Raw genomic sequence first — 16,092 nt, 5'->3', positions numbered from 1 at the left:
CGGCGGCAGTTGACTGCGGGCGGCGGCGGCTGGCGGCGGCGGGGGCGGCTCTCCGTGACCGGCTGGACGGACTGGAGGAGCTCAGAGTGGCGAGAGGAGGTGGTCAGGCCGACAGACCGGTCCGAGCCGCGGGTGTCAGTGGTGACAAACTTCTCAATTACGACAGACACCTGAGAGTGACCGCTCAATTTGCTCGCAACTGCAGTGCCAAGTTCAAGACTATTTTTATTTTTGATCATCAGCTGTCAACCATCATTCCAACTTTGTGAGGATAGTGTGGCGTGAGGCATCCCTGCGCTGTCCGCAAAACCAGGCACTATTCACGCTAACCGCTGAAGAAGTGCGAAAGGTGGCATTATCTCGGTACAAGAACGTCGGCTTCCATAATTCAGGTGGGTTCAGAATAAAGCATGCATCAATGCATGCATATTCGTATCTCGCTACATAAACTGTCATAAACTGGATTATAGGCCATAATAATTCAAATGCAGATGCATAGACAGTAAGGTGTTCAGATAAAGTGTGGTAAGCTTTGGAGCTCGTCACTTTCAGTCAAGGTGGCTCCGTGGAAGGTGACCGTTTAGACATCGTGACGTCATGTCCATGATGGGCCTATTATCATCCTTTTGACAGCATCGTCGACTCACCAAGGGCACGCCAGTCATTTCCTGCTCCACTCCTTACAGATGCTTGTGTAAGCATGGAAGCTTGTCGTTGGATCTCGTGCAATGCCCATTTAACGATTGTATCGTCTATTTTGACGTGGACCACTATGCATTCTAGTCTAAATTACCAACGCTGACTAGAACTGCACTCAAATCAGCCGTATCAACCATATGTAGAAGCACACTATCGAGCCTTATTTGTAGCTGTGATGAATAATGTGGGGATGGGAGCGGGAGCGGGGGCGGCAGTGACGCCGGATGAGACAGCCGATGAGGTCACGTTGATGACCTGATGCCTCGAGAACATCCTGTGTAAAAATGAGTCATTATCGACGATTTGTTTACTGTTATAAACATTCTGATGCATCAGAGCCAGCGTTAAACAACACTTGTGCCTGAATAAGGAACCGATCGATTAGTTTAACATTTTACGTCTGGATCGGTGGCTGTAAACAGGCGCTGATAATGACGCCGACGACGTCAGTACTGATGTGGCAGTTTGTCCGTCGTCAGTCTCGGAGGAGAGGGGGAGTCCCCCCACGCCCGGAATTCATCGCTCGTGAGCCGTCCCGAGCCACTAATGCGTCGTGACGTCTACCCTAATGAAAGTGGATTTACCGGCTCAGTCCGTGCTCACATCTGGTCGAGGGAATGGTGTTCAGCACACCTGCAGCTGTCAATATCACTGGGAGGTAGTCCCCGTCCGTCCCGTCCCGTCTAGTACCGCTGAATTGATGGGGTAGGCTACTCACGCAAATGGTTAATTGGTGGATATCTATCATTAGTGTAAGCTTACAGTGGCTAGCAAACCATGTGGTGGGGTTGGGATTTGAAAGCCTGGCATTTCGGAGCAAAATTTGTTTTGCTGCACACCAAAGCGCTACGCTACCATGAACCGGTGTATTTGGTATGACGGCATCTTCAGCATTGGAAGCTGGCTTATCACATCACTCTAATGTCTAGCCTTTCCTAACCATGTTGGGGAGATAGATCCCTGGTTTTCAAAAATCCCACCCGTCTGCGGCTGAAAGTGCCTGGTTTGCGGCATGGCATAAATAATGGCTGAACGCCGAACAATATTGCCATCCCGTCAAAAATATCGCTTACTCCCCAGTGTGTATTGGCCTGGCATTGTTTGCTAACAACACAACCGGCATTTACCGAGGATGCATTTCAAAGATCTTGAGCCTAATCATGGGCTTGCGCGGGTGCACGGCCTGGGGTCTGAATTGTCCCGAGTAGCGCAAATTATGTAATAATAACCCTCATTATACTATTTACATACTTAAAATTCAATTTATGGCCGTGCGGCAATGCCGCTGCATAGCGAGGAGCTCAGGAAGCGCACGAACGCTGCCCCGCGCCTGGAATGTGTAGTAACTTTCCTTTAATACGGTGGAAGGACATCGATAAAGCTGTATTGTGGCACTCATAAAATGATCAGGATAAGCCCTATAAAGTCGGCAGTGTAAGTGACCATCAGACAGCCGGCAGCGCGGTGTCGTCATGGGCGGAATGTGGCTCGCCCACGATAGTCGACGTGGGACACGTGGGACAGTGGGACAGTCGACACGTGGGACAGTGGGACACGTGGGACAGTGGGACACGTGGGACAGTGGGACACGTGCAGAGGACCGCATGGCTGCGTCGGTAGCGTGTGATGTCGGCGGCATCACCAAACACACGGCGACAGAATGAACTGGAAGCAAATAAAGAGAACATGATTACGGTAGAACAATGTCATGGAATGAACTGCCGTCATGAAAATGATATGAGTTTGGACAGTTTTTTGTGATGCATGCCGGGACTTTGTCATAATTGTTGATTCTGGACAATTTACATATTCAACGGGCCCTTTTTTCAAGCTGCGTACTTTCTGTAAGGACACCAAGCATGTTCTTTGTAATTTATAGTTATAACTGTTCTGCTCAACTGTCAACAACAATGTTTTGCTCCATAAAGACATTGTAAGTACGTGGAGGGTCGGAAGAGATTCGTCAGTGGTGTGCTGGTCCACCGGCATGAGCGGTTCAGTTTGCTCCAATTGCCTCCGTCTTCACCAGGCCTAATTTATGCGCTTGCCTCCATCGTTTGAAACAATGAAGTGGCCCGAGCGGTCAGTTGCCCATGCCGCCATTTAAAACCACGGACACCACGCTCGACTGTTGCTGTGCTAGTCATGGGATGTAACTTTTATACACCGGCCAGTCGCATTCCAATGCGCTCCCTTCCCCACCACAACACCTTTACTTTCCAGCTCCCCGACGTCGGGCGAGGGCACCCCGCAGCTCCACGGCACCCTCCCCCGCACCCCGGCGCACGCTCAGCCCCCCGCCGGGCACCCGTCAACACCCGCGCCGCCCAATTAATCGGTGACGGACCGGGCGCGCCGCTCTCGCTCTCAATGCGCCACTCTCGCCGCCTGTGCACCACGATCGTCACGACCGTCGCCGCGCGCCACAATGGGTGACTGGAGAGTGTGCTGAGAGGGATGACGGAGGAGGCGGCGGCGTGTGCGGTGTGTGTGGCTCGTCAGGTATTTGTAACCCACCAACGCCTGGCTCAGCGGTTCAGACCAGAGGGTTACTGGGGAATTTGTGACTCAGGTGTGGGGGAATATTCTTCTGAAAACTATCGGCGTCTCTATAGCTGATCCCCTTCTCCAGTGGCGGGGGGGGGGGATATCCAAAGGAGCAGTGGCAAGCGTGTCAAAAGGCGAGACGCAGGGTTATGACCTACGGGCCAAATTCAGGATGTCCCGCCTGATTAACCATGAACCATCCGGCCCTTCTTCACCGACGCCTTGGGTTCCCTTGCTTGTTACGAAGGTGAGCCGATCTGTGGGAAATTCTCGGGAGGTCTCCCCGGTAGCGGGTGTTGTGCCATGGGACCGGTTTATTGTGAGCCGACCGACCCCACAGACTGTGCGACAACAGTGCAGGGACACGTCACAGGGACCCAGACACGCTGAATGGACCCGCGACATACAGTCTGTGAGTTATGTCGGACCGCACAAGATGAGGCTCGCGATAGGACTGTATAATCTGGATTTTTATGGACGGTGGAGACCCTGGATTTCTGTTTTACAAGGAGTCCGACTATTTTTACTGCGGAGTCGTGTCGAGCAGCTTCTCTTCCCGTCTGACGTGGGACTGCCACCGTGACTGAAGCAGGCTGGTGAGAGAGAGACCGTGAATTGGATCAGCGTGCGTGAGGCGCAGCGTATGACAGTCGCCATGGATTGAATCGAAGTGGATTGCATCCAAGGTAGTAATAAATAGATCACTACGGATGGTGAGACGATGAAATATGATAAATCAGGGGACGAACGTCAGCAAATGTTGTCTCCCAGCTCTCCTCAAGACGGGGATGTCCAGGGGCAACGTTGTGAAAAGGTATCGGGCTAAATGCTTGAAGAAGGGAGGCCCAAATCGGGGAGGGGGAGGGGAGGCCCGCAGCGGGTGGTCCCCTGGACAAGGGTCACTGGGCCAGCCTGCCCGAACAAAAGGGCCACCTGATCTGAGAGTAGCTCACTAGCCCCCTCCCCTTCCCTCAACACCGACCGTCTGGAGGTTCTCAATGGGCGGGCTGGAACAACCATGCAGCCGCTGCACTCCTCCGGCTGACGTCACCACGGAGAGCGCGTAACTGACGTCAGACGGACGGCATGGTGGAAATTGGATGCAATATTATGCGAAACGCATACGAAAGGCATTCACAACGCTTTCCCGATGTTTTAGCTGGTAATATATTGATCGTTTCCCACGGTGCCTATAGCTGCTGTACTCCCGACATGCTCGACTGTTCGTCAGTAATTGTAATACTGACAAGCGGAAATAAAACAACAGTAGTCGTCCACTCACTTCACTGAGCAGAAAAGGATCGAAAACACCACGTCTACGAGAGAATTCCATTTGATGCGTCCTCATAACGGGACTCTTTGAATCCACGGTGGTCGGCACGGGACGATCAGTATTCATTTCCTGCGTGCTGCAGGAGCCGGAGTGGCTGTCCTGGCTGCCCGTCACTGTTGAATTGGGTCAGTTGGCCGAGCTGCGCGCCGCCGCAGCTCTCCCGGGCCGGAGACCGGCCGCTCGGAGCTCTGACGAGCTGTCACAGCTCGCAGCAGCTCCCTGTGTGGAGACTGACTCAGCAGATGTCACACTGCCCCGAGACAGCGCTGAAGGAGCCGGGCGCCGGCTAAACCGCCGCTACCGACACCATTAGCATGATAATGGAAATGGAAATGCTGTTTTTACGAACGTTCGCTGTGGACGGCGAGAGGTGATGGGTTGTGGTCGGCGTGTGTCCGGTCGGTCCGCTGTCATGGGGACTATAAAGGTGAACTGTTCATTTACAAAGGCCTCTGTCGGTCCTCTGTGGACAAGCCCTGCACTTTTCCAGCCGAAGCTCGGTAGTTCCGCGAGACAGGATCAGCGAAATATGCCTCGAGCTGTGAGCCGTGACGACACAGAACAGCTCTACTCCGCTGCACACGCACACACGCTTACGCACTCTATTTGATCGGACAAATGGCGCCGCAGGTGTATTTACCCTCTCTACAGCCGGCCGGGGCAGGGGACCTGCGTGTGAGGACCAGGAGTGGGGAGTGTGAGTGGAAGGGGAGATGAAGGCAGGGGGCTGCTGATAATTCACCCGTTACGTGGACGGCGGCTGTGACCGGCCGGGTGCAGATCACTCTGATCCCTGATCGCATATATACCGGTCGAAGAACCCATCCTGGTGGCGGCGTATAAGAGCGTTTACTGCTGGAAGAGAGTGCGTAGGCGCAGCCGAGAATGGCGATCAGCAGTTGGCGCCCACGCTCAAGTTAACGCTCTGCGATCGGCAGTTTTAACAGAGGACTTGGAACAACACTTACCGCTTCAATTGAAGTCAGTAAATAACCAGATACTATCGCAAATTGGGAGCTGACTTCCGCAGCTTTCTGCCGCGCAGATTGATGATCCCGATAGAGTAAACGCCTCCCAGACGACCGTGTGGGGACAATGGCGGCCTGTCGGCCCAGTCAATGACGCCGCGCGATTACAGCGGGCACGCACCGGGGCGGCGGCGGGGGCGGCGGCGGCGCGGCGGTGCGGTTTCAATCGGCGCCGCCCGCCGCCCAGATAGGCCGGCATTTCGGCAATCCGCCGCCCCGATACCGCCGCCCCGCTGAAAGGAAAATGAAAATGGACTCGACTACCGGGCATACAAACACCCGAGTTAGCGGCCGCTGGCCGTCCGGCTGTCTGCAGGCGCCGCTCCCAATCGGACCAGAGCCGCCTCAGCACGCCCCGCCCGAATCGCGCGACATTTGGCCAGAATGTGTTTGTTTGGGGTGTGGGGAAATCGCGCGCTCGAAATATCCAAGACAGCGGCTGTGCGGAATCACAACTAGCTGCTTCTCGCTAAACGGATGGCTGTGGCTATTGCGTCGCCCCAGGCATTATCATATTTTCTGAAGTGGTTGCAGCCCACGAGCTCGACAGCGCTCGCTGAACTGTGCTATTGTTGGTCCAATTCGTCTGCTCTTCAGTGCGCTTAAGAAAGCATGTGCGCTTTTAAAACCTTAAGCAAAAACAGCTATTTATTTTAACCAAAAGTACAACAAAATTACAACCGTTTCTTTCTCTTCCATATACCTACATCCAAATTTTAGGCCAGTGAAGACACAGCCATTCTTCACTTAGCGTCTGAATATTTAAACATTAATTGCTGCCCGGCGCTTCCCTGGGAGATGGGATTTAATTAGCCCCGGCGCTTGACGTCAGCTCTACTTTACCATCTACAGCTGCGAATTAGTCCAACAAAGCCGTGCTAACTAGGTTACTGTCACATTTTAACTGAACAGGCGAACCTGCCGCCGCTCGCCTCTGGACCGCGGAGAAGGTAACGTCGACTCGTCTCCTGTTTCAGCGATGGGACGTCGCCGCCGGGTGTACGCCGGTCTGCTGACCAGCCTGCTCGCAGCTGCCCTGCTACGACAAACAGAGGGTGAGACCGCCACCTGCCCGCTGCTGCGCGGCCCGCCCCCACAGCAAACTCGGACATCCTTTCAGCCATGGGGCCAAACGCGGGCGCCATTTCAGTTTGGTGTCAAATGACCTTCGAGATATTACGTGTTTTGCACTTGAGGCTGGTGTGGCCCACCTACCTATAGGCGAGTTAAGGTGCATTTCACAGAAGTACAATGGATACAAATACAAATAATACAAATACAGCTTTAATCGTGATCAAACTTACCTGCCTTTAATATGCAGGTCATCCCTCCTGTTCTGTGGCGAGTTCAACGTCCCAGCGTGGGAGAGTACGAGGCTGGACCGGTCAGATTCAATGACGTCACAGATGACTAGCGCAGAGCAGCTTGGGGTAGCAAGGCTGCACCATTACGTGATAAGATTGACTGCGGAACAAAGTCGCTAATGGATAACGGTAGCGTTTGATTTCGGGATTGATAGATGCTGAAAGGGATGGGAATGGCTTCCTGAATTGGCTTGGTTTGCGTTCAATGAGCTGGAAAGGAGGTGAAATTTGAATGCATACCTATACTGCATTACATAGAACATAGGTCTAGAACATAGGTCTCTAAGATCATAGGTTTACTTTAGTAGCAATATCACTATTTTACAACATATTCAGTTTAGTTTTGGTGATATATCCAATTCCAGAACGACAAATAATCATTTTCCAATGAGAATCTATAATGGCAATGACCATTCCTTGCTTGGCGCAGAAAAGGGACTAACTGTATGCTCAAGAGTTGTTTTTTTTTGCCTAGCGACGCAAAATGAATTTGCATGATCATGGGATTTGTACTTGTTTGGGATGGAGTTTCAATTTCTTCTACGGCAGCGCTAAATCTTTTTTTAGTCTGTTACAGATGAGAGGACAAACCGACCACAGAAGTGGATTCCAGTCTGCTATGTCTGGGGTTGTAGCAACTTTCCTCTTCGGTGTGCTAATCTGTGACTAAGGCGAACGTTGCATCAACGTCTAAGCGCGCGCGCTGAAGCTCTTACCAAAGCGAATTGGAAGCCAGCGAATCGAATGGTAAAGCTAATACCCACTTATCACGCCGCTTCTGGCCCGGTGCGACTGACAGGCCGATCAAAAACTCTGCCGGCGAGATTTGGGCCGTCACACGACTGGCTCGTGTCCAGCACATCCTGCACAGGTCCTGGCCAGAGTGAAAGGCGGCGCTCCGCCTCCGTCTGCACCGCAGAGAGCTCGTCACTCATCGCCGGAATCATTTTTAAAAGCATGAAACAGGAAATGTTTCGCCATACAAATACGTGCTTAATGACGTCCTCCACTTCGTTAGGCTATTAATTAGGTAAATAGCGCTGCTTTTTCAACGTCATTGGAGCATACCACGTGCTGCTCGGGCTGGGTCGGAGCCGGGCTGATCGGTCACTCTGGGCTCTGCTCTGCGAACCCTGGGAACCCGCGCCGCCCGGCGATTGCTGACCCGGGGATGGAAGCGGACTGGATGCGCGCGTGACGAGACTTATCTGCAGGCATTTAGCGGCGCAGGCCGACGCCCTCGATAATCCACTGACTGCCCGATAGGCGATTTCGCCGGCGATTCTGACCGGCCGTATCGCCTGTGTCGGATTGGATCACGGGGCGATGAAGACCCAACAGTCAGGAGGTATATGTGAAAAGTGGTGGGCTAAGCGTAAGAGCGAGATGGCCATGGCTACGTTCCATACATTCCTTTGTGGGCTTGGCCATGGACGCTAGCATTAGATAGGCTGCGAAGTGAGCGATAAGTTAGTGCTTTGGTTTGTATGAGGGAGCTACTGTGTGCGTACAATACAGATAATGAATATTCCTCATCCATTTCATTTGGAAATCAATAACAAACTATAATAAGCTAGTTCTCCCATGACAGCAAGATATAACTGTACCTACACCTGTTCTCACTCCCGATCATAAGACGTAGGCATGCGTTGTTCCCTGATAAGATGCTCTCGTCCCATTCGATTGTTTTCCTGCTCTAAGTCCACGACGTGATCTCCTGTCGCCGACCTCTGTGACGCTGACACTGACATTGACCCGTGCTCGGGACAGGCTGCTCGGAGCCGCTGGGTCTGATGACGGGCGAGGTCGAGGACTGGCAGGTGGCCGCCAGCAGTACACTCACCTCCGACCCCAAGTGCAACACCAAGTACGCCCGGCTGCACGGGCCCAACGGCAAGGCCTGGTGCGCCGGCTACAAGAGGGAGGCCGAGTGGCTGCTCATCGACCTGGGCGTTGAGGCCACGGTGGGTGACCAGCGGGGGATTCACTTAAACATGCTGGCGATGTCACCCTTTTCATGGGGTTTGTTAAAGTTTGATTTAAAAAGAAATGTTGCTGCTATTTTGCGGTGGAAAAATGTTGTCAACATTCAATTATCCCTGTTTAGTCTGCAGTTTGTAAACTTCACCCAGCAAATCGTAACATAAATATAGATGAGCTTTGTTTTTGTTCCAATCCAAACTTGACGAATGAGTTTCACCCTACATTGTCATCGATATCGTTTACATTTCTGGCTCGTTAGACTGACATTGATGACAGCCGAGAGATTCTATCCACAAGAAAACTATCCATTCGGATAGCATTATTGATGACAAAAGAACCAAGTGCAGCATATAGGGAATATCAGAGGGTATCAGCATTCTGAGTAAATCAAACACACTGCTGCTCTGGAAAGGTGCATTAATTACCTTTGCTTTCCGAGACCATGCCAGTCATAGCGTGACATTCTTCAGTGACCACTGCACGTGTGGCACACCTGTCAGCGGCAGACATCCGCTCTGTCCTAACGAACTTACCCACGGAGCGTGTGTGACATTGACTGATCCTCTGCCATCAGATATCAAGTGTGATGATCCAAGGTCGGGGGGACGGCAAGCAATGGGTCACCAAGTTTGTCATCTCCTACAGTGACGACGCATACACCTGGAAATTCACCAACGATATCTACGGAAAGAAAAAGGTGCTGAAATACATTTTATCGAGTGCTGCTTTTAACTTTACGGTTATGTAATGCTGGTGATTATATAGTCTTGCTTGAGGTTGTCAGTGGGAAGAGACCTGCGCTGGAATGTTGTATGATTGCAATGTTTCAATTATTTAATGTTATGATACAAGTGTGTTTATTAGAAAAAAGAAGTGGATGGTCCATTTATCAACCGTTTCAGCTTTGCCTCATGCTTGCCAAAAACTGCTGCGTTTCAGACATTCACTGGCAATACGGACTCGCACTCCCTGCGTCATCTGTACCTGGATGAGCCAATCACCGCTCGGTTCGTTCGGATTCATGTGATGGAGTGGCACGGACACCCCAGCCTGAGGATCGAGCTCATCGGATGCCAGGGTAGGTAACTGATGTCTTAGGTTAGGTTAGTGTTTTACAATTCAGCTGGGTTCCATGCATAAAACTGTTATGTATTGATTATTTCACTATTTTCACGTTTTCAGATGACTTTATTTACGTTCCATGTCTGTGTTTGATCATTACGTTTCAGAGTGTCGTCAGCTGATGCTAACCGCTGTTTCAGAGTGCCGTCAGCTGATTATTCCTGTTTCAGAGTGTCGTCAGCTGATCAGCGTGCCTCCGCACGCCAAAGTGACGGCCTCCAGCTCTCCGCGGTGGAGAAGGAAGCGCTCCTGTCAGCCCGAGGACGGGGTCATCTTCAGCAGCTCAGCCTGGTGCTCCAGGCACAAAAACAGTGAGCGATCTTTGACACCCTTTGCAAAGTGCCATTACCTGATAATTTTCCATTTTTTTCTGTGTTTTTGTTTTCCGGCTGCTTGATTTGCAATCCAGCATGAGTAATTAGTGTCTGATATAGGACTTTGTATAATGGACTTTTAAAGAAAAAATCGTCTTGCTCGTTATATTGATGACTGTTCTTCTAAACTTCTAATATTGACTTATTTCAGGGAACCAGTGGCTGCAGTTTGACTTTGGCCCTCCGAGAAAGGTGACCGGCATCGTGACCCTGGGCAGGGGAGACGGCAGACGCAAGCGCTTCGTCACCCAGTACAGCCTATCCTACAGCAACAACAGCGTCGTCTGGCATTTCTACAAAGACGACAACCACCTCGACCCGAAGGTCAGTTGCATGACCGTATTCAGCTATCCGGCAAACCGATCATGATTAATCTACCAGCTCTGGATAGCGGGAATGTCGTCCATGTTTTAGACGGGACTGCCAGCATAGGACTGTCCTGCTGCCACCTGACCCGTGAGTCGGTGCTCTGACCCTTCAGCCAACCTGTGGGTCGGTGTGCTGTGGCGTCCAACTGGCCTCTGAGTCTGTGTGCTGTACCGTCCAACTGACCCGTGTGCTGTCGTCGACAGGTGTTTGCCGGCAACATGGACACGGCGACGGAGCGTCGTCACTACCTGAACCAGCCGTTCGTGGCCAGCTACATCCGGCTGCACCCGGTCGACTGGAGGAAGCAGATCGCCATGCGGGCCGGCGTGCTGGGCTGTCCGAACCGCGGCCTCTGCGGGCCCGGATACATCCGCGTCAACGAGGGATCACCCTGCAGTGAGTGCTGATTTTGGGGAATGAGTATGGCGTGGACGCGACTGTCCGGTGAGACAATAAATCATGGATGGAGTTCTCGGACGCAAACCGAGCTGAAAGCAGGTATACTGTACCGCAATAGCGCAGTGTATTGCGGCGCAGTATGAAATAACCGCTATACATAGGTGTCGATACAAATATAAACAAGTGTCTAAATTACTTATCACATTCTAATAAACTATATACACATCGACTGTAAAAACATAATATCCTACGGTGTTATGTTTCAGTTTCACCATATCATAACACAAACATAGCTGAAATCAGTGTGCTGCATTCAATGCGGCTCCATACCTTTCATCTTTGTAGTTCGGTCGTTTCCGGGACCTAAGGGACCTAACACGCAGAAAAGACCGTCATCATCACGCGACGTCCTTGCGTTCTGATGCCGACGCCGCTGCGTATTCGAAATGAATTCAGTATGACGTGATAAAACGCTGATTAGCTGCATGTTTATGCCCAGGTAGCCTGTGTTGATGTCATGCTGACCCTATAGGGTCAGCATGTCAGCATACTCATAGATGCATCGTCTTGTTCTGATTGTAGCCTGTCACTTCAATAATGTCAAACTGCACCTGAATCAGTGTGTCGGCCTCGATCAAGGCATTCCGAAGTGGACACACCCGCGCTATTTTCCATTTCAAAGGCCGAGAAACAGCTGATGCACTGTGCCCTTCCTATATCGTCGAAGTATCAAATCGGTCTGTGTTCACGCAGTGGAGAACCTGGCGTACCAGCGTCCGACTTGGGTGAACGACAAGCGGCAGAGCTGGAAGGACTGGACGTACGGCAACTCCAAGCTGGCCGTGGACGGCGACGAGAGCCACCACCTCAACAAGTGCGCCATCCTGGACAACTATTACGTGGACAACCCCGTCTGGATGGTCGACCTCGGGCGCAGACGGGAAATCGAGGGAGTCGTGCTGGCGCTCTGGGACGGCAAGGGCGAAGGTGAGCTGATGCACATACGCGTTGAAAGACATTTAGAAACACTGACGGACGAAAGGTTCATAAACAAATGCTTTTAAACTGTGAAGATTGTCACATGCAGGGTGCAATACAAAACATCTTATTCAACACATGATATCATAATTAATTTTAATGTGAAGCTTGGACACCATAGCGTGATGCGAAAGTAACGCCCTCCTCGACTTCGCTCTCAGACCAGTCGACCCAGTACCGCGACTACGTTCTCAACCTGGACAAACTGAGCGTCTACGTCAGCAACAAGCAGCACGTCGTGAACGCCGAGGAGGCTAGCAGCACCAAGTGCGACTACGTCACCAGGGACAACAACGCCCTGTTCCGGCCGCGCCTTCAGGTGCCCTGTCCGCAGCCACTGAGGGCGCGCTACGTCTACATCAAGGCGTACGGCGTGCCCAACCGGTGGCGTAAGCTGTTTACGGCGATCCTCTGTGAGGTGATGGTGTACTAACGCGGTGGATTTAGGATCCAGCAGAGGATGATGGTCCGTAGGCAGACACCTAGTCACCCTCCGGTAGGGAGGGATCGAAGGGAGCGAAAGGCACTTGTCCTCGTTCCAGTAGCGGCCGTTCGCTCATCATACCTCGTTCAGCATCTGTAGTAGTTATATGGTCCACCAATGGGTGTCTATTTAATTGGCAGCTTTGAGCGGACATCCAGAACCGCTCCTCGCCTGGTTGTGGGCGATAAAGTTGGAGTTAATTCAGCCCCAACGTGCGACCACGAACCGGCTGGCGTTTCCTTGTGGCTCTCGTGTTGCTGTTGAACATTGATATGTACTGCTCGTAATATGATTTTGTCGCTGTGTATAGGATAAGGTATACAAGGTCCATTGAATTACTAGCACTTTGCCGGCATAGCGAATCTCAGCTTGATGTTACTATGGCATACTGCTCTTACGACTTCAATAGTGCTATGATAGAATAACTGCTCTTACGACTTCAATAGTGCTATGATAGAATATCATAGAAATGCTGAATATTGTGCAATTGCGTTCCTAGGCTCTCTAATATAAGTCTATGGAGCTCCCCCAGGCCTTTTCAAGGCGGAACGCATTCAATTTTACGCAGACGTTCAAGCTGATATAAAATTAGGAAACGGTTCTTAAAAAACGACTGATGTATAAAAACTTCAGACGTTTTAAATCGCAAATCTAACTGAACCGTCCACTAGCAGACCAGTTACCGATGCTACCCCATCTAACGGGTCACACGTGAGACCACGTCACCGAGAGCTGATGGATCGCGCCGCGGAAACAATGAGCTATTGACCTGGCCCGCCCGGCCGGGGAAACAGCGGGGGCAGCACATGGAGAGACACAGCATCCTCGGGAACCAGACATCCCCGGCTAACAGTGTTCACTGAGTGTCAGACAGCTGCATAATTAAACCAACTAGCTAGTTAGTTCTTAGCACTTAACGACTTTATGGGGATAAGCATTAAGATTGACATTGACATGTGCCTGCAAACATGTGCATTTTTACTTAATTCAAGAAGCTCAATGAGCACGGAGTTTTATAGCATACCTATATCGCCTTTTCTTTATGCTTGAAAGGTTTGGCTGACTCATAGGACAATAAAAGTGTGGATAAGTAAACTCCCAACACTGGCATAGCCGTCACACATTTTTCCCGGCCGCCCTTCGGGTCAGAGCGCAGGTTACACGCCAATGTGCTTCATTTCTCCAAAGCAACCAGTATCGTGCAGAGTACATCTTGTAATGAGTGTTTTGTTTTATACAAGAGGCTTTTTACGGAAACTTGATGGTTATTTTTGCTTTAACGTAAAAATGCACTGTGTGTAGTCAGATATTCACTGCAGACAAAATTTAAGGCTGAGAATGCGTACGCTCGCTCCTGATAAAACGACATGTGCTCCACTTTTGCAGGAAGAACAGTATTGGGCTCTGAAACTGGCGCAACCAGCAGCTGATTTTCCTGTTTTTCTTTGAAAAGAGGCTTTAATGAGACTTGATGGCTCGTTTCACTAGTGTTTTTAGATTACATACCTAAACGTTTATTCAATAACGGGCAGGTTGTGAAAGTCTACATGGTATTGGTACGTTTTCACGACGGCCATCTGGTACACATTTGGTGCACATCTGGTGCAGATCAGGTGCAGATTTGGTCAAATTAGGTTCAGGGTATCTCTTAGTAGCTATCAGCTAGGGTAACACTAATTGCTTACATGCCTGCTTTGTCGTATTATCAGAGAGCATCATCGATTAACCCTCGCCCGTAAACGGCGATCTGCCACCTTCGCCCATGCAGGGGGGGGGGGTTGGTGCGACCCCCCCCCTTGGCGTTTGAAAACGGAGCGTCGTAGAGCTTAGCGGAAAAGACCAACGGATTGCTCTCGCCGAGATCTCGCGATTGGTGGTATATTTTTTGGTCCTAGGTCAACATTTGACCTACTTTTGACCGGTCAAAGGTCAAATTTTCGGAAAAAAATAGACTTTTTCAACTTTCCGCGGCGATTGCGGCAAAACGGTGGGAGATATCGACTTGAAACCTTCACTATCGTGTTCCTTGATTAATTCTCTATCGTTTGGTATGTATTTCGTTTCCCTAGCTCTAAAAATGGCGCGTTGGGAGCGCCGGAAGTCGGCAAGGTCACAGTCGGCGGCAGAAATTCGAAAAATCAAAATTTAAATTTTTGAAATCTGATTGTATTTTTGGATTTGGGAGTTCCATTTGCTCCCTATAGAAGCTAATATTGCTGCATATTCCCATTGAGGTGACAAGAATTAGCAAAATAGTGGTTCGGGCGCTTTTCAAAAATAGTACCGGACGCTGTTCCTCTTGTGACGTCATAGCTCCGTGACCTGACCTGACCCGGTCAAGTTTCTTATACCATATGATAGCCAATACTTGCCCCAACATGCATGGGAAGTTTCATCACGATCCATCAACCGATGTCCGTACCACCGGCAGGAAACCTCGGGCGTTGGCACTCAGTTTGTGAAAATCCGGCCGGAGGCTGTTCCCTTTGTGACGTCATAACTCCGTGACCTGGCATGACCCGGTCAAATATTTTTTATCAAAAGATGCGCAAGGCTTGCCCCATAAGGTATTATTGCTTCCAAATTAAGCTTGATCTTCACTTCGCTCCAGTACTGTAGTGAATACCCTACCGAAGTCCGAGTTTTACCGAGATACCCGGCTCGGCGAGCCGTGCACGGTAGGCCAGAGGTTTAACATCCGGGGCCTTGTGACATCCGGGAGTTTCAAACGCGCGGGTAGGGGTGCGGACGTGACCTGTGGTCGGTCAGCGATCAGCGATTTTGGCCTCGGGCGCTTCTGGCGTCAGAGGCATTACCCGGGGCTCGGGCGCAGTGCCCGGCGAGAGACGGGCCGCGCGGCCGCAACCGTGGTGCAGCGGGACGCGCGATCGGAACGGAATTCAGCCAGGGCCCGCATCGTAGGTCAAAGGTCAAGGGCACATGTAGCCAGCGGGCGAGACCAGCGTTTGAAACAGGTCGCTGTGATGCGATGGCAGTGATCCGACCCCGGCCCGGGCAAGGACGGTGTCTGATAATTTTTTTTTTTTTTGCTCTACTGCGGGGTGCTTTGACTGCGCTAGTTTAATATTGCGTTTAATAAGGCACCGCGTGGCATCCCCCCTTCCCCCCACACACTAACTCGGCTCCTGGGCCACGTGTGCAACACATGGTAAGCGGCATTCGAAAGAGCTCGAAAATCTGAAAAACTATTGTCTGCATGCTTCGTGCAATTGGGGAAAAATGTCGAGGAAGGCACTCTCCTCGGCCAGTGACGGCTAAAACATAAATTGATTCCTCGCTTCAAAAAAAAAAAATGTGAAAGGTCTTAGCGTAAGTCCGTGTAGCACACAAG

The 16,092-nt window shown here is 51.0% G+C and overlaps 1 protein-coding gene across 1 annotated transcript; it reads left to right on the top strand.

The window, feature by feature from the left end:
• The first annotated feature begins 238 nt into the window (after positions 1 to 238).
• On the top strand, positions 239 to 13,227 carry LOC122379537 (lactadherin-like). Its single transcript, XM_043361812.1, has 10 exons — positions 239 to 392; positions 6,585 to 6,662; positions 8,742 to 8,935; positions 9,529 to 9,651; positions 9,894 to 10,032; positions 10,247 to 10,387; positions 10,602 to 10,774; positions 11,023 to 11,215; positions 11,972 to 12,205; positions 12,418 to 13,227. The coding sequence occupies exons 2-10, from the start codon at positions 6,587 to 6,589 to the stop codon at positions 12,687 to 12,689; spliced, it is 1,545 nt and encodes a 514-aa protein (XP_043217747.1). The 5' UTR covers positions 239 to 392; positions 6,585 to 6,586; the 3' UTR covers positions 12,690 to 13,227.
• The last annotated feature ends 2,865 nt before the right edge of the window (positions 13,228 to 16,092 follow it).

The sequence above is a fragment of the Amphibalanus amphitrite genome, unplaced genomic scaffold (genome assembly GCF_019059575.1).
Source record: "Amphibalanus amphitrite isolate SeventyFive unplaced genomic scaffold, NRLGWU_Aamphi_draft 000080F_arrow, whole genome shotgun sequence".
Lineage (NCBI taxonomy): Eukaryota > Metazoa > Arthropoda > Thecostraca > Balanomorpha > Balanidae > Amphibalanus > Amphibalanus amphitrite.
The sequence above is the reverse complement of the archived record's forward strand: the minus strand, read 5'-3'. Positions and strand labels throughout refer to the sequence as shown.